This window comes from Corvus hawaiiensis, chromosome 16 (assembly GCF_020740725.1).
Source record: "Corvus hawaiiensis isolate bCorHaw1 chromosome 16, bCorHaw1.pri.cur, whole genome shotgun sequence".
Lineage (NCBI taxonomy): Eukaryota > Metazoa > Chordata > Aves > Passeriformes > Corvidae > Corvus > Corvus hawaiiensis.
The window spans coordinates 13,827,833-13,850,541 of NC_063228.1; the positions used below are offsets into that span (position 1 = coordinate 13,827,833).

A 22,709-nucleotide genomic window follows, 5' to 3' on the forward strand; every position below is an offset into this window, starting at 1 on the left:
ATATATACCTTGTTCCCTGACCAAGTTCCCCTTGGAGCAGATGCTCACTGAGCTCCCACTCCTCCTTCTCCCCCCTCTCTTAGCCTGCCCTGTGGTTTAATGTGTACGTTACAGGCTCTTTATAGAAAGCAACCAACTATAAAAGGTACCAGGATGCAGTCCAAGTCCTTCTCCCTGCCCTCTGCCTTGGGCAGCAGTCGCAGGAGCCCTACCTCACTCTGCTCCCAGTGGATGCTGTGTAAGTCCTCCTGGCCCCCCATGCCAGAGCTTTCTTTGATTCAGGGACCTGCGTGAGCATCGTTCCCCACATGGGTCCCTCTTACTCTGGGCATGCAAACATGAAGGGGTTTCTTACCGGCCATGCTGTGTCAGCAAGACTTAAATGAACATAATGTGTCAGAGAAAGGCACTAAAGCAGGGCATGTTGTTGTTTTATTCCAACAGAGATGGGATCCCACCGTACAGACTCCGAAAGCAGCATCGCAGAGAGATGCAAGAAAGTGCCAAAGCAAATGGACGCGTGCCACTACCTCACATTCCTGTAAGTAGCACTATCTCCTTCCCAGGGGTAAATATGCAAAATATGTGAGATCTCTAGCAGACAGTTGCTCTGCTTGTGCTCGAGTTTAATCCCCCTTAGTGCTGTATTCACTTGGGGATGCTTTAAGATGACATACATTGTGCTAAGAAAAGGCTTGGAGCCTTCTGCCAAACTCACCATCCAGGGCTGCCCAAAGCACAGGATTTTTCTTAACCATTCAGTCAGTAGCTGATTGTTTCTCCTGGATGAGAATGGAAGCACCGGCTGGCATTTATCTGCAAGCAGTTCCATGCCCTCAGGTGAGCTGGAGGTGTTTGTGGAAGGTGTAGGAGGCTGTTGGACATGGAGGCTGATGTAGCTCTCAGCCAAGGTCAGCTGGGGAGAAGTGCAATGGTCCCCAGCAGTATTTCTGCACTGAGCAGCCAGAAGAGCTGTAACCTGTTCTCAAGGACTCAGCAAAGCTCACCCGGGGACACGAGGCAGGAGAAAAAAAATGGTGCAGGAGTATTTCATTTATCTGGCACTGTCTCCTTGGTTGCTCCAGGTGATCAAACAGCCTTTGGAAGATGAGCACAACTGCTAGGGCTCTGCATCACCATCTGCAGCTCTGCTTATTATTGTTTTCTTTTTGTGAGAAGTTACAGGTGACATTTAATATCTAGTAGGGAATAAAGGTGCTTCTTTCTCCTTTGGACAGCTGGACGCCAGCACAAATCAAATAGGGAAAAAAAAAGCTTCCATCTGCTTTTTCCAGAAGTGCCTTCAAACTTGACGCAGCTGTTCCCATCCTGCCTGCTCAAAGCAGCACAATACCAGCAGAAATACACCCTTGTTTTAATCTGATTTAAAAGTAAAAAACCCACACCAAAACCACCACTCTTTGTTTTGCCTTTTAAATTAGATTATTTTCCTTAGATTTAAGAGGGTCTCCTGTGCTTTGATCACTGGGTTGACAATAAAAGCCCTGGCTACGGACGCTCATAGCCATCCTTGCTCAGTCACCTCTCTTTTCACACAGTTGCTTTCACAGTGTGGTTGCTGTTGAAAAGGCTGGCTGGGTGCCTTTTTATTTCACTTGATGCCATTTTTACTGTAAGCATGGCTTTGTTAGAGTTGAAGTTTGAAAGCTTGGCCTTTATTTTTTGTTGTTATTGTTGTTGCTGTTCCCCAACAGTGTGAACTACTGACTGAATATTCTCCAACTTCAAAGCTTGTCAGTAGCTTTACCTTTTGGATAAAAATAATAGTGGCTTTCTGTTGGATGGTGTGCACTAGCAATGCCTCGATGAACTGCAGGTTATAAACTCAGAGTATGGAGCATTAAATATGTATAGTGAGCTCTACTTTAATGAACTTCCATCTGCCAAACATTTCTTTTGTTGAACTGAATAAGTGTCATTCCAGCAGCAGTTCCTTGCAGGCTAATTAGTTTTACTTAGCATTAAATTTTATCGACCTTTTTGGAAACCAGTTTTAAAAATGGGGTAAAAAACAAGGTTTAAATTGCCCACCTGCTGCTTATAAATTTTTATATTATCCTACTTACCTACACAGTCTTTTAGAATTACATATTCCTCCTAAACTACACACAGATGCTTCACAAGGATTTTTTTGTGAAACATCCACTGTTCCCATTAGGTTCTGCACTGTAATTTTAAGTCCCAAGGAAAAAGGCATCTTGACACATATTTGTATGGGAGTGGAGGACTGAGAAGTTGAGTTAGTTCTAGTCTTTCTCCAGGGAATAAAAGTTTAGTTCAGACACTCTGGCACCTCCTGCCAGCCAATTACTGACACAGAATTGGCATCGACTTCAGAGAGGCACTGCTCTGCCCTTGCTTATCAATCAGCCAAGAAAGGAGAAGGTAATTAGACAATGTGTTTTGACAACACCAGTGTGAAATGTTATAAAGTTACTCTTTAAAATTCAGCTCTAACTGCACACTCTTTGAATTAAACAGCTCAAATTAGCAAGGAGCCATGCAAATGTTTCTTGAAACGTTGCCTTCTGAAGCCAGTGCTTGGGCTATCCCGCAGCCCGTGGCTAAATCAGGCTGGACCTGGGGTTAGCTGCTTCCAAACGTGTGGCAGTGATGAAATCACAACCTTTGAGTGAAGGTCTTTATGGACTCCTATCTCTGACATAGCCAGAGTCCATGCTGATAGCGCCTGCAGAATGCACAGCATGTTTTCCTACTGATAATAGGGAACCTCCTACTTCCGAAAGTCATTTCAGAAGTCCTTTACAGACCTTCCCATTCCCTGACAAGTGAGTTATGGGGCTATTATGCAAAATTCTGAAAGGACTTATATTGCTTTTAATAGCAGCACTTGTAGTTAGGTCCAGAAGCTATAAACTGCAGTGATTATATGTTCAGAGGAGGCTGCCCGCTGGTCCCAGCAGCTATGCTGCCTCCAAGTAGTGACAGCGTGTGCTGGCTATGTGGGACACCCTGCTCAGCAGCAGGACACATTGTGTGGATGGCCCTGATCTGTATCTTCCACACTTAGCAGCTCACATCTTCCACACTTTCCCGGTCACCAGTGCTCTTAAGTTTGGAAAAGTTGTGTTCTGTGAAGTGGCGCTCTGCCCAGGAATGCAGTGGGGGAGGATCTCCAGCAAGCAGTGAGACCTCTGGTTTGTGCCTCTGGCAGGAACACATTACACAGAGAGTGAGTGTTGCTTTCATGTGGTTTTCCATCTCTCTCTTGGATTTGAGCAGAGTCTTGGAGCGCTAAGGAAGGAAAGAGCAAGCAAGTTCCCAAAGCAAGGGAGAAAGCCCAGAGCATCCCGGGCTGTACCTGGCTCTGGCATTCATCCATTCCCAGGAGAGGATGGGAGATCCTCTTTTTCCACAGCAAATTCAGAAAAATCCAACCTCAAGCATTAGACCTGGTGCTTGGTTGGTTTGTTTAACTGCATAAAGAAGCCATTTTATGATGTTCTTGCTGTGGCCTGAACATCGGGCAGGAGCTCTCCTTTCCTGCCCCACAATCAAGGATGCTGCAGAGTGGCTTTCGTGGTGTTCCTGGGTAGAACAGAAGGTTTCGAGTGACTGCTGTGCTGTGCTGTACAAGTGAGGAGTGCACAGGGGGAGCCTGGCCTCGTGCTGCCTGGATAACTGCAGCTAAATGAGCTTTCTGCTCCTGTGAGTTGGGAACCTGCTCGGAATTCCCATCGGCTGTTTTCTGCCATTTTCCTCAAATGCCTTGCCACAGCGGGACTCCTTGCTAATCCCTGAATGCTGCTGAAGTGGATGCTGAAATCCAGCTATCCGTGAGCTCTGCCACAAGTGTTTCTGGTATGGAAATACCATTTATCTGTTAAAAATTTATGTCACAGAGGAATGCATTAATCTAAGAAACATGGATGTTCAGAAGTTCTTTTCTCTTGGCTTCTCTAGCCTGTCATCTTCCTTTCATTTCCAAGACTGACTTGTGATCTAACAACAGCCCCTCAGGCATCATGGAGGCGTCAAATCTCTTGTAGAAGAGGGAGATTTATCAGCACAGAATTCTTTGGCCCAGTCACATCTGTCAGAAACAGTTCAGCCCAAACCACAGATCCCTGGAGCTGGTTAGGGAACCTCTACCCAGTATAATGTTGAAAAACTTCCTGTTTCATCTCAGAGCAGTTGAGGCTGATGCTTCCCAAGGGGAACCTGCAAACTGCAGTGAGATTCTTCCCTTTCAGCCTTTTCACATTTCGGATGCCAGTGTGTTCTGATGTGTAGCTTGGTCCTTATGCCTCTGTATCTCAGGGAAGGTGAAATCCGTCAAAACCCAAGAGCTGTATCTGCCTCATGGAGCAAAATCCATGGAATTCCTGCTCCATCAGCTCCAAGAAAAGAAGGAGAAAACGTTAGAGCAGCTGCCTAGTAGAACAGCTGGAGAGCTTGTGTATGGCACATGTTTTAGCAGGCTGCTTCTTCACAAAGGTACCAGAGCTTCAGACACTTCATGTGTCAAGGACAATGTTCTAGTATAGGTACCCCAATAAATCCTTCTTCAGAGCTGTCACAATGAAAGATTGCTCCATCTAGACCAGTTCAAGCAATTTCTGTTTTTCCCAATCCACCTGGCATTCAGTCTCCCATCTGTTGTCCTCTGCAGCCTCTCCAACTCAGCGTGGTTTGGTTCTGGACAGACCTATCTAACTAGTGCCATTAAATAAAACATTCGATAAAACAGCTGTAGATAAACAGGTCTTTAAAATGAAGCGCTTCCTTTCTGAATTGTTGATGTAGAATGTCCAGAGACCTCATTCTGGTCCAGACTGAAGGGCTGGATCCTCAAAAACCAGCCAGCTCTTGGAGAGTGCTGCACCTTTTACTTGGATCAAAAGCTCTTCTGATTTCAGAACAATAAGCAGCTTGTTTACAGCTCCCTTGGCAGGACTCTGTATGCCCATGGGAAGCTGGGGGCTGGTTCAAAATCCTGAAGCCCTGAAGGATCCTGCTCCGGGCACAGGCTCAGCCTGGCTGGTCTTTGATGGAGCGTATTTCCCCCGTCTTCCTTCTGAAGTCAGGCCCATCATTTGATAAAGGCTTCAAACACTTTGTTGTCTTAAGCCTTTTGAACCAGGTCAGTGCAATCCATGTTTGCTGTCTAGGGAGACAGAGAGAGCCCTCAGCAGTTATCTGTATTGTTTCAGCACAGGGAATTTGCATTCATTATTCTGCAATACTATTAGTTTTGGGGAAGTCTGTGTAGCTCATCCTTTGAGCTAGGAATAAAGTCAGAGCCATGGTGATGTTCAGAGCATCATCCTGCTCACCAGCTCTCTGAGTTACCCTTACAGGTACCCACCAGTACAGCATAGGGCATGTGCAGCTGGTATCCATGGGGTGAAGTGGGGTTTATTTCAGTTGCACTGATCTCAGATGCTCAGGGAGACCCTTGCGGAGGGAGCTGCATCTCGCACCCTCAAACAGGCTGCTGAGGCCCTCTGCAAGCTGTTGTGCTGAGTGGGAAGCTCCAAGGACAGGGCAGTGGGTTTTGCAGATGCAACAGTTTTTCAAAGAGAGAGGGAAACAAGTTCATCCTAAAGATTCTTGGGTTCGATTATTGTAGTTTCTGTAGTCGAGATTCAGTCACCTCCAGACTTTGAGAGATCGTGGATAAACGTGCTGAAGTATTAGTTGTAAAAGACCCAGAATCATCTTATTTTGAGTTCCCTGGATACAGCAATGATTCCAAATATCTTCAGATCCTTACCATTGCTGGGCCTGCAAGGAACCACCTCATTGTGACAGGACTTGGACACTCAAGTTAGCAAACTTCAGCCCTTGCACCCACTGCTGCCACAGGCTCAGGAGAGACTTTGGTTTGGGATGCTGCCTTGCATCAAAGGCTAGGAAAACAAAGGGTAATTCTTTCCCAGTTGTGCTTTTCTGTGGTAGCTGCACCGAGGAGACCCAAGACCGTAAGTGCTGAGCTCCCAGCTGCCTCTTATTAGGCTCATTAAGTGTCTAACGGAGCAGGGCTTGGTGCTGCCATCTATAAACAACCGCAGGGAGAGTTGGCATCCTGAGGTGGCAGGAGGGAGGGAACACGTCACCCAGCAGGTTGGGACTTGTCAGGCAAGGGAGAGAATTCCCTCCTTGGGAATTGCTGGTGTGGTCTCACAAGGAAGGATGGTGATGGTCACGGGGTTGGGGTTTCTGAAGGAAGCAGGATCCCTTAGCCAGAAGTGCTCCCCTGGGCTATGCAGGGGAACAGGGAGACATCCTGAGAAGCTCCTCAGGGAGTAACAGAGCAGGAACCAGCTCTGCCACATCTTCCCCTGTCCTGGAGCACATCTGGAGCCCATTTCTGGACTACACAAAGGTGAAACATGCCACTTCGGCCGCTCTGCCAGTATTTCAAGACTGAACATCATTTTTGTTAATGAAAATCTTTTTCTGCAGTTTATTTTCTTGTGATACAGGCCACTGGTTTGCAGGGCTGGAGGTCCTGTTGGCACTAAAGACATTGTCATCCCAGGGTGGTGACATCACCTCACACATGTTGTGCCCTCTCCATTGGCTGCAAGGATGACGGGAATGGTTGGTTGGGGCTGTTCCCAGCTCAGATGGGTCACTGGGATTGAGATTTGCTGGCAGGCTCAGGAAGACCCATCCCTCTTGGCAAACAAAACAAGCAGTGCTTTAACTGGGACCTCTGCAACCCAGCTGGGGTGTCATGAAAGAGTCTTCAGCTTCTCAGTGCCATCAGTGGGTTCTTAGTGCCTCTGGTTTTCTTCCCTGCCTTCTGGCTGGCAGAGACAGAAAAGCCAATGTGATTTGCATGCTTTTGTCAGGTTTTGAGGCAAAGCAGCATTTTAGTGTTCTGCTTTGATCTTCTGTCTGGCCTGGGATAAATTCGGGTGGTCTCTCATCCTCCTTTAAAGTTTTCAAGCTCGATGTCTGCTTCTGCTGCTGCATTTGTTCTTTTGCTATGAATTATCTCACGTCTTCACATTTAATTTTATCTCTGGTCCTATAGAGTGTATATTTCTCTCATGTTAGTATTGAAATATTGGAATGCAGAGTTTTATGCTGTTGAATTTTCCAACTATTTTTCCTCCAAATTAAATTTTTATCTCTGCTGTGTCATTTTACTTTTTCTACTATTTAAAAAAATAATACAGAAAGGATAAAAATGAGGGGGAAAATACAGCAGCTGATAGCTTCATACTTCACTACACAAACTTCTTATCCTAGAACCCAGGAATTTAGGGACGAAGTAACAGCATAAGGAATCAAGAATGTCCTTGAACTGCCATAAATATTCATTTATTCACCCAGAGCAGGCAGAAAAATGGTACCTCTGTGCTTGTAAGAGTGCTGTATTGATAAAGCAAGCAGGGAATCTTTGACGGCTCTGAAGAGCTGAGATGCAATCCTGTAGGATCTTCCACCAAGAGAGGATGCTTTGTGGGAATTGGGACCTTTGTGGCTGTGGGCTAGATTTGCAGAGATTGACTGGCATACACCGATCCTCCTGGGATAAGCTGAGTAAGTGTGCACCAGAGTCCTCCCTTCTACCAAACTGAAAACATAACTGCTATAAACAGGGGGTTGGAGGGGTTGAAAGGTCTGTACATCATTTTGCCACCCTTTGAGACCAGGATATGCCTGTTGACCGTGTGTCCATTGGGAGAAAAGCACACACTTCCATCCCTGAGTGGAATTTGGTGCCGAAAGAGCTTTTTGAAACCTTTCCCTTAGGTGGGGTGGTGTGTGGAGCTGGTGCCAGCTGAGGAACTTGTGGAGGTGGTGGCTCAGCTTCCAGCCCCCAGGTCTTGGGCTGCACCTGAGTGCCTGCCCGCCTGTCCTCCCCCAGCTCCCACCGGAACAACTGGCATTTCCAGTTATCAAAGGCTCCCAAAGAAACGTGGGATTTTAATGCATCCTTTGCTAAGCCGTGCTGTGTTCTCCCTGCAGCGTACCTACCGAATGCCAAAGGATATCCACGTGGAACCAGAGAAGTTTGCTGCAGAGCTGATCAACCGTTTGGAGGAAGTACAGAAGGAACGTGAAGCAGAGGAGAAGTTAGAGGAGCGCCTTAAACGCGTTCGAGCGGTCAGTGACATTCTTACCTCCTCTGCCAGCCTGGGACTCAGCTTACCCTGTACCACAGGGAGCTTCCAGCTGCTGTGGAAGCAACTGGGGTGGCCAGTTCCATGCTCTGCTGCCATGGTCATCACTGGCACAGGGCTCCTGGAGGCTCCTGGAACCCCCAGAGCTTCCACGATGCTGTTCCCCCATCCATGCAGGGCTCTGTGAGCTCCTGTGCTCCCTCCCTGTGGAAGATACCAGCCATGGCACAGCAGTGCCCACTTCTGCCATCACTCAGGGGCTGTGGATGCTCTGCATCACCTTCTTTGGCACCCTGGCTCTCCTGATTTTGTGAGCAATCCCTAGGGACTGTGTAAGAGGGGTTCACCTTCCCGTAGGAGGTTTTGTGTGATCCCTATTTCCCCCACAAATGGTAACCAGATGACAGGTGATGTTGTGCTTGGGGGTGTTTGTGTCTGCCATCAGGCCATTTCTACCACAACCAAAAGGGTTCTGCCCATCAGTGCCTAGCACACCCTAGAAATTTTGGAAGTGGTCAGGTGTGGCATTGAAAAACCCTCTCCTGGGCAGATGAACACACTGACTCCACTGGGATACCTAGCCATTGGCACTGAGTGCTGTGAGCCATGGTACTGCTGGGGCCCCTCAGAGCCTGAGGATTTGTTAGATGAACCGTGGGAGATGTGCAAGGCCTTTAGCTCCACAACAAGCTCCAAGAGGGAGAGAGTGAGATCCTGTCCATCTGCTATTACCTGTGTGAGACCCCTGTTCAGCAGTATTCACACCATAGCTTTTCTTCTGAGACACTGCATCTCATGGGTACCTGTACATCTTGTGGTAGGGATAGAGGAGAGATCCCAGAGGACACCGGTGTTACTGAACATCACTAGTTCAGTGTAGCTACAGGCCTGTGTGCCAAAGTTTTGGGGATCTGCACTATTAGCTGCTGTGGCCCTCAGGTGAAGGCTCTGGGCTCCGTAACCTGCAGCCCTCCCTTAAAGCAGAGGTGTTGGTGCCTGGCTCAGCTGGCTCTGTGCTTTCAGGGAAGTTGAGCTTCTGGGGCCCCAGGAAAGAACCTTTAGCCCCAATGGAGTATTTTAAAATGCTCATCTAGTAGCTCCCTAAACAGGAAAAAACTGTAGGTTTTAGTGTTGGCTTTAAACTGCGTCTGCATTTCAAATGCAGAGAACTGAGGAAGGCAGAAAGATCTGCAAGGTCCCCTCCAGCTCCAGGTGTTTTCCAGCAAACTCCCTACACCTCTGCATCCAGCCAGAAAAGGCCAGCCAGGTGCTATTTTGGGATTAGATTCCTGTTCTTCTGGAATTGCACTGTTTTCCTGTTTGGTGACTATTGCTTTCTAGGCAAAGACAGTGTAATCAGCAGCATCTTCTGCTAACACAGTCCTAGAATACTCTTCTTCCTCCTCTTGCTATGGCTCCATTGCAGCCCCCACCTGGACCAAATTACATTATCCCAGCCCTCTGCCTCCTTGAAGAAGCTGCCAGTAGCAATACCATAAAATCAGCAAATACCTATGTGCCAGAGAATATATTTAAGTCTGTTTAAACACATTTTTGTGTGACTTAATCTATTTTTAAGCCCAGGACTCCCACTAATGCTGTATATTAAACCTCTTTGCTGTCTCCAGAATGTATTTCGTTGACTGGCTGGCATCTGGCATTAGCCATTCAGGAAAATCTCAGAGTAAGCAATTGTAGCTTTTTTAGGTCAGCACTTAAGGTGCAGGAGCTGCTGGTATCAGCAAGAGGGAGAACTGGAATCCTGATAGATCACAGGGCTTTTTTCTGTGACCTGAACACCAGGACTGCAGGGTAACCTCTTCCCAGGTCTGCATGGCTCCCTGCACAGGGAAAATCAGGAGTGTTAGTCACACTGGGCAGTTACCAGCCTAACAGAGAAGCTGGAAATACTTTGCAAAAGCTAGGGGAAAAGAATTTTTCTCCCCCATACCGAGCAGCCTGCAGGTTCCCTTTCAAAGCCACATCATGCAGTAACATCGAGAGGTGGCATCTGATTTGAAGCCAAATGCCTTTTACTGAAAAGACTGTCAGGTTTCCGCTTTACCAAAAAGCAATTGCTGAGTTCGTTAATTATTCTGAGAAACGTGGCAGAGGATTAGAGGATGTGCATGTTCCCTTATTAGTTTTTGAGACACTTCAGCCTCGTGTCCACCCATGGAATCTGCAGTATCAGGTCACAGAGATCAGTATTGGATCATACAGATCACTTTGTCTGAACTGAGCAAATGGAAAATAAGCCAGGGAGAAGCAAAGCCACCACTGAGATTCTCACTGTTTGAATGTGAAACATTGCCTGACTAGAGAGGAAAATCATTTGCATGACGATCGAAGAGGCACTCGTGCTTAGCAGAGCTGTTCTCCCTTCCCAACCAGCAGCAGCCTGACGGGTGGGACTGGAGGAAGGCAGAGAATGAGGTTTGCAGCAAGGTATCGCCTGCCTGTGGCTCATCAGTGCAGCTCTCAGCTCCTAATTCAAAGGGAAGGGCACCCCCAGCCTTCCTGGAGAGTAAAAATAGCTCAGCAGTCAGCAAAGTTGGAGCTGCATCTCTGGCTGCTGCTGCCTGTGGGAGCCGGTGGAAGAGCTTTCTGACAGTATTATGTCAACAAAGCACCATCTAGTGGTGATGGCACCGGGGCTCCCTGCCCGCCCAGAGTGTCACCTGCCCGCCCAGAGCACTGCCAGGCTGTGCCAGCATCACTGCCTGGCTGTGCCCGGCTCCCTGCCAAACTTTCCCCAGCTCCTTTCCAGGCCTTGCCCAGCTCACTGCCAAGCTATGCCCAGATCTCCACCAGGCTCATTTCCAGGCCTTGCCCAGCTCACCACAGCGAGGTCGCAAAACACTGCTCCAGAGCCCACACCACGTATGTTGTTTTTTTCACTGCAGACTGAGCACAGTGAAAAGATTCAGCAGAGTTGGTTCCTGCAACCTTGACTCAAACCTTTGCCCTGCTCAAGGGGAGACAACAGCTTGGGATAAGCACCCCAAATCCTTCATTCCCTGCTGTTGTCTCACTGTTGGGGTGTTCCTACCTGATGTGAGGCTCAGGCCAGTACTGGGGGTGGTAAGGCAGGTCCCCGTGGACCCACCCCAGCAGCAACTGCTCCTGCCTGTGGTCCTGCTTGGGGTCCAGATCTGCTCAGTGACACAGATGAGCTGAGCCAACATGAACTGAGAGAGCCTTTTCTCCCCTTAGCCTATCCTGATCTCGGTCTTGAAGCAAAAGTCCACATTACCTGCAAAATGGGGTTCTAGGCAGCCGGAGGATTTCCCAAATCCCAGGCACCCATTTGGGTGGACCAGCCTGGGTTCTCACTCTCATGCCACTTTGCTTAGTTGTGATAGCACTGCCAGAGCTCTGGGCTGAGCAGGAAGGACATGCTGCCATTCCTCAGGGATCTGTGCCAGGGTCAGATCCTGCCCTGCACATCAGCTGGTGTTTAAACCTGTGAGATACCAGCTCCAAAAGCATCCCAAGTGCTGAGGGTATCACTGGGTATCACAAAATGCTAATAAATGGTCTCCTCAGTGGCAGGGACGTAGTCAGCATATCCCTCACTGTTCCTTATCCCTGAGCTCAGTGCCCAGGGCTGGTGGCTGGTGAGCTGTGGCGTGTGGCTGTAGATGAAGGGTGCCTCTGAAGCTCTTCAAAGTGATATGTTAGAAAGTGCTGTGTCCCCTCCAGACATCAGCATCATGTCACACCCCTAGGGTTACAGCACCCACGCCTGTGGCACTTTGAAAGCCTGGCATTGTCCATGCTTCAGGCCTGAACCCCAAGGTGTGACACTGGGAGGAAGTCTGTTATTTGCTTTCTTGCTGTGTGGTTGGCAGCTGAAACTTTGAAGCTGGTTAGCAAGTGATGGATGATGGCATCTGACAGGCAAAGCCAATGGAAGGCAGTGTTTTCCAGTAGATGCATGTATCTGGCAGGGCAGAGATACCCTGTGCTGCAACTGATTTCTTTACTGTGCCAAAGGAGGAAAAGAGTGGTATTAAAGGACTCACTGGAATCCTGCTTATGTAATTAAAACAAATAGGAATCCTGACTTCCAATAAAGAAACTTCATAAATATCTGAGTTTATGTTGGAGCGTAAAGTAGTTCGTCAGCATCAAAACTGTGGCTGTCAGCATGGAGGAGTTTAATTCTTCCTGGCAAGGACTTAAGAGTCACTAACCGCGTGTCCTAGACCAGTGTGAACTGCAAGAACAAGCAGTTAGTTCCAATCCCTTTCTTTATCTGCACGAAGTGTTTCACTCCAGCCTTAGCATGCCCGGGAGAAATCAATGTTTGATTTCCAAAACCATTGATGCAGCTGTCGACCTTCACTTGCTCCCTTGTGTTACAAGCCTTCTCTTGGCTTTACCTTGTGAAATAGTCATTTGGGTGAGAAAACCCCCCTGGTCTCACCTGACTCAGAACTGATTTGCTGCACATCCTGTAGCTCTGGGCTTTATCTGATGGGCTTTGAAGCAGCGCCTTACCAAAGGCACGTAGGAAGCTGAAGGTACACTGTGGTAAGTTATGTTTCTGCTCCTGGTTGTTGCAGAACCACCTTCAAGGTACTTGGAGTAAGGCTCTGCCTGCTCTAGTTGAGTCATTAGGCTTGTCAGCTGTGTTTGTAAGCCTGGTTGTGATGTGTGGGCTGCTTGGCAGAGCTCCTTGGGTGGTGTGTGCTAATGGTGGCTCAAAAAGCAGATACAGAGACCTGAACTGCTCTGCTCGATGGCACCCAGGCTGCACAGGCTTGGCTTGAGCATCAGGAATTTCCCATCAGTCTGAGACAGGTCTCTAGAGGGGTGGTGGATCTCCATCATCTTAAAGGTCTGACGGGACTGAACCAGGCCTGACCTAAGGGTTAGCAGCAGTCCTGCTGCAAGCAGAAGGTGGGACTAGGGACCCCTTCCACCACTCCGCTGTCATTCTCTGATTGTTCCTGTGTTTCCTGCAGGAAGAAGAAGGTGAGGATGCAGATATCTCTTCTGGTCCATCGGTCATGAGCCACAAGATGCCTTCTGCCCAAGCCTTCCATCACTTTGCTCCTCGTTATGCTGAGATGGGCTGTGCTGGGATGCAGATGAGAGATGCCCACGAAGAAAACCCCGAAAGCATCCTGGATGAGCACGTGCAGCGTGTGATGAAAACTCCAGGCTGCCAATCTCCAGGACCCGGCCGTCACTCTCCTAAGCCACGGTCCCCAGAAAGTGGCCACTTAGGAAAGCTGCCAGGGACACTAGGAACAATTCCTCCAGGGCATGGCAAGCACACAACAAAATCAGGAATGAAACTGGATGCAGCTAACTTATACCACCATAAACATGTCTACCACCACATCCATCACCACAGCATGATGAAACCAAAAGAGCAGATTGAGGCTGAGGCCACACAGCGAGTGCAGAACAGCTTTGCTTGGAATGTAGATTCACATAACTATGCAACAAAGTCACGAAACTACAGTGAAAACTTGGGCATGGCCCCTGTCCCCATGGACTCTTTAGGCTACAGGTGAGTCAAGGAACACCCAATGGGATTCCCAAAGCCGTGGCTTCTCTAGGAAGCTCTTCCATAAACAGGCTGTAGCATGTCAGGGAAACAGTGGTTGAACCTTTTCCTTGAGAACTTACGCTGGCACGTGGTTTGAGGGCTCTTCCCCTTCAGAAATGGATATGGCCCGATAACCGTTATAGAGGCCTTTTTATCTCTGATCTAGTGCTGAAAGACACCCTCTAACCAGGATTTTTATTGGTCTTGGTTAAAAAGTAGGTTTTCTGCTCCTTAAAGCAGTGGAGATGCTTAGAAATTGCAGGTGCTGGTCTACTTCTCCACACACCAGGAGTTGGGTGTTGGAGCTGTGTCTCAAGGTCTGGGTAATAGAAACAGGTCTCTTAAGGTATTTATGAGAGGACAAAAAACCCCTACCTTATTTGTTGCAAGGCTGAACCCACTCACCAGAAGTGCTCCTTTCTCCTCCTAACAAAGCAATGGACACTGCAGTGCTGCCCCTGCAGCCAGTCCCAAGGGGATGTTCTCCAGGGTGGGGCACCCTCTGCCCAGAAAAGCCATTTTGCTGCATTACAGGCTGTTGTCCATCTTTCCTTGGCCATTTGAATTCCTCCATCCCTTCCATGCTGTAGGGAGGAGGGGCAGCTCCTTTTCTGTGGCGAGTTTTGCTGGTCCTGTTACTGGGTGACTGCAAAGGCCGGAGTGCAGCTCGGGGCTGACCACGGTGAGGGATGGGGATGGAGCAGCCACAGGGGAAAGCTGTGCTCACCCTGAGTGTGTCTGGCTCCCCAGGGCTGAGGCTTCGGGGTGTTGATTTGCAGTGTACCAGCGGTGGGACAGTTAGTGAAGGCAGGTTGGCTGCGTCTGCAGCAGGCAGGATCAGCTTTCTGGGGTGGCAGGAGGGAGGCAGAGTGCAGAGGCAGACAAAGCAAACTGCTCTTCAGGAGGGAGGCACTTAAATCCACCATGTTTCTATGGGGAAAGGGTTTTGCTTCAACAGAGATGAGCGTGGCCATGCTGTGCCAACCCAAAGCCCCATCTAGACACAAGACTTCCTTCTAGCAGCAGCTACAGCATATATTTAATGAGATTTTTTAAAAGGACATACTCAGAGCTGTCCTTTCTCTGGCACAAACTCCCAGTTCCTGAATTTCAGAAGCTTCACAAGACAAGGGTTTGCATCCAAATGGTCTTGTTTGGCAGCCAGCAGTCTCTTGTGGTGGCTTCTCTGACTCTTGTTGAACCCAGCTGGTGTGCTGTTTCCCCAGCCCCCCATGACTGTGTCTGTGGGTCAATGACAACCTGCAGAAAACAGCATTTTTTTTGTTTGCACTGAACCTGCTGGTGCAGAGTTGCTTTTGATACCCAGTAGTCCTCATGTTGGGAGAAGCAGAGAAGAAGTTGTCAGCTTGCCCTACCTTTGTAGATCTGCAGCAGTACCTCTCGAGGCTTTCTCCAAAAAAAATCAGCAAAGCTATCCAGGGGACTGTTGCTCCTCTGTGGTGTTCAGGTTGTTTTTCCTGTGTGTGTTAGTGAACATGCAGGAGCGAGGCCCTATGGAGTAAAGCAGGTGGATGATCAGGACAGTGGGAGTCTCATGGAATGACAGGCCTGCATGGGGGAATTCTCCTGAGCATGGGGCTGCTTGGCTGGGCACATGGCTGTGTGTGCCATGGCATTCCTGCAGGAGCCTTTGCTGCAGCCACAGGTGTAGCCAGAGTGTTGGCTACTGCCTGGCATCCCTCTGGCTGCAGTGGTTGGGCTGGCTGGGCTTCCCCATGGGAGGCAGCCCACCCTGCTGGGATGTGATCTTCCACCATGACATGAAGCCTCATTCAAATCAGGGTAAGAAGCAAACTCTGGGCATGGCAAGTCAGAGTTTGGGGTACCAGTGAATCTGAGGGTGATAGGAAGGACCTGGGTTTCAAGCAGTGGTCAGGCATGGAGAGACAGCCAATGGATAACCTCCTGCTCTGAGGATTTAACCAAACCCTTCTCATGGCAAGAGATCTTGCCGTGGCTCATTTGGCCAGAGGAGAAGCTCCCTTTCCCCACAGGTTGTTGGGCAGAGAAGCTGCTGTGCCCAGGTCTAGGCAATCTTACTCTTAGCCTGAACTGTGGCACGGTTGGTTTGAGCTTTGGTAGAGCAGGGAGCTGTGGAAAATGTCTGGAGATAGATGTGTCCATGTCTGAAGATAGATGTGTCCATCCTCTTCCCCTCTGGTGGTTGACATAAGCAAAGCACTAATGTCCCAAGCTTTGTTCTTGCAGTGGGAAAGCAAGTCTGCTCTCAAAAAGGAATGTTAAGAAGACTGATTCAGGGAAAGGTGATGGTGCCAACTATGAAATGCCAGGATCTCCTGAAGACGTGGAGAAAAACCAGAAGATCCTTCAGTGGATCATAGAAGGAGAGAAGGAGATCAGCAGGCATAAGAAAACAAACCATGGGTAAGGGCTGGCAGAGCGAGGGATAACCATAACCATAATACTCTTGTATTGCATCCCCTGCACAAGGGAGATGTGTCAGCAGGCTGCCTTCCTCCTGGACATCTTGGGAAGGCAATAATCCATCACACAAGGGTTTTAGACCAACAACAGCCCTTGTAGCCCACAAGCAATCCTCAGTCTCCTAAGGGTTTTAGACCCTTAGGAGACTGAGGATTGCTTGTGGGCTACAAGGGCTGTTGTTTCTGAAGGATAACTTGTGGCCATGACAGGAGGTTGCAGTCCCAGGGGAATCTTAGAAATTGCTGCTGTGGTTCCAAGGTGGATAACGTGGCACATGATAGGCAGGGGAGGGCATCCTGTGACAGAAAGCCACAAAAGATGGATCTGCCTTTCCCTGAGTTTATTTTTGTGTATGAGATTGATGGGAGCCCTCACACTGATCTGTGGGGTTTGTTTCAGGGTTGGGCTGCTCACCCTGGTGTCTCAGGACTTGCTCAAAATCTTCTTTAGATTTTGATGTTGCACCTCTCTCCCTTGAAAGCCATGCTGTGAGGAGCTTCCCAGTGGTGCCTGTGTCCAGCAGCAAGTTCATCTGGGAAAGACTGTGTGCCTGTGCAGAGCATCTCGGTGCTCCATGTAAAACCTTTGTGTTTGTATGTAGCTCTTCAGGTGCTAAGAAGCAGCTGCCCCACGACATGGTCCGGCCCCTCTCCATTGAGCGACCTGTTACGGTGCACCCGTGGGTCAGCGCCCAGCTCCGAAACGTCGTCCAGCCTTCTCACCCCTTCATTCAAGATCCTACCATGCCACCCAACCCAGCCCCCAATCCTCTCACCCAGCTGGAGGAAGCTCGCAGGAGGTTGGAAGAAGAGGAAAAAAGGGCTGGAAAACTCCCCCTTAAGCAAAGGTATGATGATAAGGTCTGATTGTGTGTGGGAGGGCTGGGAGAGACTGCTCTGAGGGGTGTCCATGTCCTCTGCTCTGGTCTTCAGCATGCAGAGAGGTCAGAGAAATCTGGCTCAGTCCCTCTGACATGGTGGTGCAAATGCCAAAATCCACCTTGAAACCCTGGACTTGTGATCTGTGGATGGAGATGCTGGAAATGCTCCTGGCAGGGCTGGGAAGGGGCAGGGCTGGGAGAGCTCTCTCCCCTGGTACTCACTGGCTCTCCACTCATTCACAGTCACACAATGACTTCAGAGCTTGGTGCAGGAGCAGAATTCATCAGGATGCAGCAGACTTAAGTGCAGAAGACAAATCTGTCTTTGCTCTTTATCTCCATCTCGCACAAGCTTCCGGCAAAGGCCGCTGGTGGCCTCTGGATGAGAGCTCTGTGCTGGAGCCTTCCCACAGCAGCTCTGACTCGGCGTAGCCATATCCAAGTCACTGCATCTTTCTGTGACTCAGCTTAATGGCTGTTGCAGAGCTCATTTTCCTGCTCTGTGTTATCTTTCAGGGGACATCATTTGCAAGGCACATGGAGCTCTCTGGTGAAAAGCGTTTTGGAAGTGCTAGATAATTACTGTTAACAGCTAAAAGCACTTTGTCCATTAAAACCTTTCACAGCTCTACAGCTGTCCTCTGAAAACTTGAAACTTTGCGGTCTGACTCGTAGAAACACAAATGTAATTTTTAAAAGAAACAGGCTCCAGTTATTTTTGCTTGCAGTGACCACGTAGCAGACTTCTGTGTATTCATGTCAGAGCATTGACTGAAAGCCAGGTAATTAGACGGCTTTCCCAAGCCAGGTTAAGCCAAGTTTATGTGATCTACCTTTCAGCATGTGGAATTGGATAGGGTTTATTAGCAGAGTCACTTATAGTTGTACTAAATTCATGCACCTTCCCCAGAAATGTCTGTACACACTTTGGAAACAGCAGCCTGGGCTATGCAGTTAACACTCTGACAATAATTTGGCCTGTATTTTAAGAGTGGCTTATGGGGGAAGCCCACGGTATGTGGTAAATGCCAGGCATGCCAGCAGCAGGATGGGCTGCTCTGCTTCCACTGCCTCTCCATGAGGTCTGGCTCTTCTCCCAGTGATGCAAGGATCCCCCAGCCTGCCCCATGCCTGGAAAACCAGAGAGACATTCACCAGTGGGGAACTGCTCGTGAAAAGTAGATGTGTCTGTGTCCAGTAGCAGGCAGAAATGGATGCAGTGGTCCCCAGGGAGCCAAAGATTTCTGGATGTTGAAATCTCTGCTGGATTTTGGTAGGATTGGGTGCTCCAGCTGAAGCACACCTGAGCTGGCAGCTTTTTAGAGAGCTCCTGCTCTGGTTAGACCAGGAGCCTGCCTGGAAATAGATCCCACAGCTCCATGAGAACAAAGTTGAAACTGAGAGAGGAGCTGCCATGAAAACACCATTTATTTCACTCTGGAGCTTTGAAGAGCTCTGGGAAATTGGAGCCAGTGTCCCAGGTTTGTCAGTAGCCTTGGGGAAGCAGAGAGGTGGAAGTGAGCCTGGAGGTGTCCTTGAGGCTCCAGTTGAGCTGACTGTGGGTGGAGAGCACACTGTGCCAGCTTTCTACAGACAGACTGGCCTTGCCAGCACGATTATCCAGCTCTCCAGCCACCCCCCTCTGGCACAGTCCTCCCAGCAGTGGCCTTCCCCACCAAACTGCCCACTGCCAACAGCCCTGCTCCCACCCCAGCACTGCCCCACTGTAAATCAATGAGGCACCTGCAGTGACTGTACTGGGAATTGTAAATATTCTTCCAGAAAAAGCATTTCTCTCCCTATTTCACAGCATTTGGAATGACCCTGATCTCGGAGATAGCGACCTGGCTGCTGCTGGCAAGCAATGCAGGATTGACCATTCAGTTCTAATGACCTGCAGATCCAGCAGCACACCAGTGCCCAGCATTGGTGTCCCAGTGACCATCAGATTCTTCCATGGACAGACAGGTTTTGAGCCGTTTCCTGTAGCTCAGTCTCACATTTCACAGCTGGATTGAAGGAATTAATACCAGCTCCTTGGAGAAAGGATTTTTTGCAAGCAGGGGGAACATTTAGCATCATCTCAGTTTGGAATTAATTGTGTTGGGCTAAGCTTGGAAGAGGAGCAGAGCTGGTGACTGGGACACCCACTGAGGTAGTATCTGCTGGGTCAATTTTGGGCTTTCCAAAGCTCTCCAGCCCTAGCGTTGAGTTGGAGCAAGCTGGATACCTCTGCATCACAGCAAGGTTGGATTGGTGCTGCAAGCCAGACTTGGGTTCCCTGTCACAGCACTGGTGGGATGCAGATGCAGTGAGTGGGATGAGTGCTGCTGTTTCCCTGCTGGATGATGTTTTGTGCTTGTGACAAACATAGCAATGGGAGGTGATCTCAGAAGGGGCAGGGCGTGGTACCTGGCGGTATTCTGGGTCACGCTGACACCCAGGAGATGGGTGCAGGTGGAAGATTTAATGAGGCAGGGCTCAGAGTCAGTCTGGTGGCCTTTATGTGCAAGCCAAGGTCTCAGGAGATCTCTTGGCAGTGACGAAAGTGGAGACAGTTGTGTTGTTTCATTCTCCTGAGAGGAGCTCTTGGAAAATTACATTTTCAGTGATTCCATACTCATCAGCTCTGCTTTAGCCTGCTAGAGGTCTGTGGCTGCAGTTTAGGGTGTGTGTGAGTTCTGCTGATAGAATTAAAGCAACAGGAAAAGCTTCTCTTGGTACATGGTGATAAAAGGAAGACTGGGGAAAATGTAGGCCCTGTCTGGGAGGAAATGGGAGAGCTGGTTACCTGGGCCATGCAGAAGATTGAGGTACTCAATGGCTTTTTTCCTTTGGTCTTCACCAGTGAGTGCTCCAACCACAGCACCTGAGTCACAGACAAAGGCAGGGACTGGGAGAAAAAAGAACCACCCCCAGTAGGAGAAGATGAGGTTTGAGACCATCTAAAGAACCTGAAGGTGCACAAGTCTATGGGACCTAATTAAATCCATCTACAGGGCTTGAGGGCACTGGTGGATGAAGTGTCTCAGCCAGTATCCATCATATTTGAGAAGTCATGGCAGTCTGGACAAGTTCCTACTGACTGGAAAAGGGAAAGCATAGCCCCCATTTTCAAAAAGGGAAAAAAGGAAGGCTTAGGGAGCTAAAGAGCAGTCAGTCTCCCCTCTCTGCCTGTCAAGATCACTTCTGGGCATCACTTCAGGCATCATTTTCTGGGCACATCTCACTGGAGCCAGGCTGAGCACGTTCAGAAATGGCCTTTCAGGTGTGAAATGCACAGCAGGAGGAAGGACACTCCCAGCCACTGGCACAGTCCCCCTCTTGCTTCTACCACAGCAGAGCTCAGGGGTGTCCTGTCCTCTCCATCTCCCCAGGCAAAGGAGAAGAGCAGCCCTGAGGAACCAGCTCTGCTCCTGTGCCAGGCTCGTCGCCGTGTCCCCAGGTCCCCAGGCACACAGCAGCCCTCTCTTAGTCATGACCTGTCTCTAGCAGGATTAAGAGAAGCTTAGGGACTTTGAGGTTTTCCAAACCCCTTCAATTAACTTCTGGCTCACAGGATTCACAGAATTTGCCTGAATTTATGACCCATTTTTCCTTTAAATGCCTCATATTTTTTTTTCCAAGGATGACTCAATTCCTTAATGTTTTTCTAGCTAAAGGGCATCCTGTATTTTGATACAGGGATGGGAGAGGCTCCAAGGGCTCTACTGGCACCAGGAGCAGACCCTTGCCTCTCAGAATGCTGCATCTTCTCCAAAGGTCTCCCAGGCAGAGCAGGCACCCGGAAGATTGTTCAGTTGAACTTTAGACCTCTCATGCTTGTAGGAAAAGGTGGAAAAGCTGTATCTGGTGTTGGTTTGCAGTGCCAGTGTTTATGTGGGCACACCATGAAAAGGTGCTCTGCCCGCCAGCCACTGTTTAAAGGTTAAGGTCAGAGTCATTTCCAAAACTGCGATTACCTCATATGCTTGGCACATTCTAGGGTTTTTACAGCAACTTTCCAGTCATGTAAATACAAAATCGTCTTTTTTTATCCAGTGTGCTTTTAAAATAATTTTTTTTTAAAGCTGCCAAATGTGTTTTATGTGACTTTGAAAGGGAAGGCTGCCTCTGGCTCAGACTACGCATGCCAAGGTACCAATTTGTGTAGGCTGCTCCAATGTTTGTGCAGCATTTTCGGCACCCCAGATGAAAGGTTCTGCAGAAGGGCAAAGTACCCTGAGCTGAATTATTGTTGCTTTTGTCTGTCTCTGAAAATGGGGTGAAGGGCTGGGCTGACAGTTTCAGTCTAGTGATGGCACCACATAGCTGAACCCCGTGTGTGGGCTGGAAGCAAAGACCAGACCAGCATTCTGAGAGCTGGGAAAACGCAGGAGGTGTAAAGTCACTGAGGTTTTGGGGATGGCAGCTGCCTTGGCAACCTGCATGGGCAGGACAGGCAGCAGAGCCTCCAGGACATGCTATGCTGGGAGCTCCATCCCCTCAGACCTCCACGTACATGGAAAAGGGGCCCAGGGGAGCTGTGGGGTGCAGGAACATCCTGCCTGCAGTTGTGGGCCAGTGGAGAGCTGTGCTGGGCTGTTCTGGCCATGGTGGCAATAATCCCAAGCAGTCTGAGCAGTGTCTGCATGATCATCCCCTGTGGGATGGTGCTCCAGCCCTGTGTGCTGCTGTGTGCCAGGAGCGTGGTGAGATGGTGATGGTGATGATGGTGACCTGGGTCTGCTGCCTTGGCCTGGGGTGCTTGCCAATGACTCCCCAAACCATGCTGTGAGAAGGGCTGTGCCCTCCCAAAGCCTGGAGACAGCACAAAGGGACTGAGTTAGGACCCGCACCCTTCTTATAGCTGTGTCCTGGCCTCATTCAGCCTTTGCAAGTGCTCCTTGGCCAGTCCCAGTGTGTGTCTGCGAGCCAGGAGAGCTGCTGGTGGCAGCAGGCGATGCCCAGGGACCGCGCTGCATTTCCTGGGGGGACCTCCTGACCCGCTCCTCTCACGCAGCAGCCCCGAGCCCTGCCAGGTACCCAGCACGATGGTTCGGAGCCCCTTGGGCTGGCACTGAGCAGGTCCCTTGTGTCTCTGCCCAGCAGGTTGAAGCCCCAGAAGAGGCCGGGCAGTGGCGCATCCCAGCCCTGCGAGAACATCGTGGTCGCTTATTACTTCTGCGGGGAGCCCATCCCCTACCGCACCCTCGTCAAGGGGCGCGTGGTGACGCTGGGACAGTTCAAGGAGCTGCTGACCAAGAAAGGGAACTACAGGTAAGGGCTGCTCCTCGCCTGTGGGAAGCTGCTAGCAGCTGTTGGTGACCCCCAGCAGATGCCACTGCCAGGACACAGTGGCGTTGCCCCCACAAAGGGGAAGGTTGGTGGAGGTAGGTCAGGAGGGCTGCCTCAGGGCATGCTGTGGTAGGGATGTGGCAGCATGGCCAGGGCACCTTGGCTGGTGAAGAGGCAGGTTAGCAGGGGTTTTGTAGCAGAAGTGTCCTGCATCGTGGTTTGCACCTCCACCAGGAGCTGCTGAGCTGCCTGGCAGATGTGCAGCAGCATCAGTCAGTGCTCACTGATGCTGTGGGGACCCTCTAAATTCAGAGCTGTTTTGGCTCCTGTCAAAGTTCCCTTTGGTGAGGACAGGGGGGTTGGGTCCTGCTAGAGTCCCAAAGCAGACAGATGTGTG

The 22,709-nt window shown here is 49.6% G+C and overlaps 1 protein-coding gene across 2 annotated transcripts in view; it reads left to right on the plus strand.

Moving 5' to 3' along the window:
- The window catches only part of AXIN1 (axin 1), a 73,898-nt gene that overhangs the window by 49,011 nt on the left and 2,178 nt on the right, over positions 1 to 22,709 (plus strand). The window contains exons 4-9 of one of the 2 annotated variants that reach the window (XM_048320962.1): positions 445 to 541; positions 7,969 to 8,106; positions 13,097 to 13,650; positions 15,919 to 16,095; positions 16,757 to 17,002; positions 22,124 to 22,294. In XM_048320962.1, the coding sequence (XP_048176919.1) occupies positions 445 to 541; positions 7,969 to 8,106; positions 13,097 to 13,650; positions 15,919 to 16,095; positions 16,757 to 17,002; positions 22,124 to 22,294 (1,383 nt within the window). The remainder of the gene's footprint in view (positions 1 to 444; positions 542 to 7,968; positions 8,107 to 13,096; positions 13,651 to 15,918; positions 16,096 to 16,756; positions 17,003 to 22,123; positions 22,295 to 22,709) is intronic. The other variant, XM_048320963.1, reaches the window with a different exon arrangement.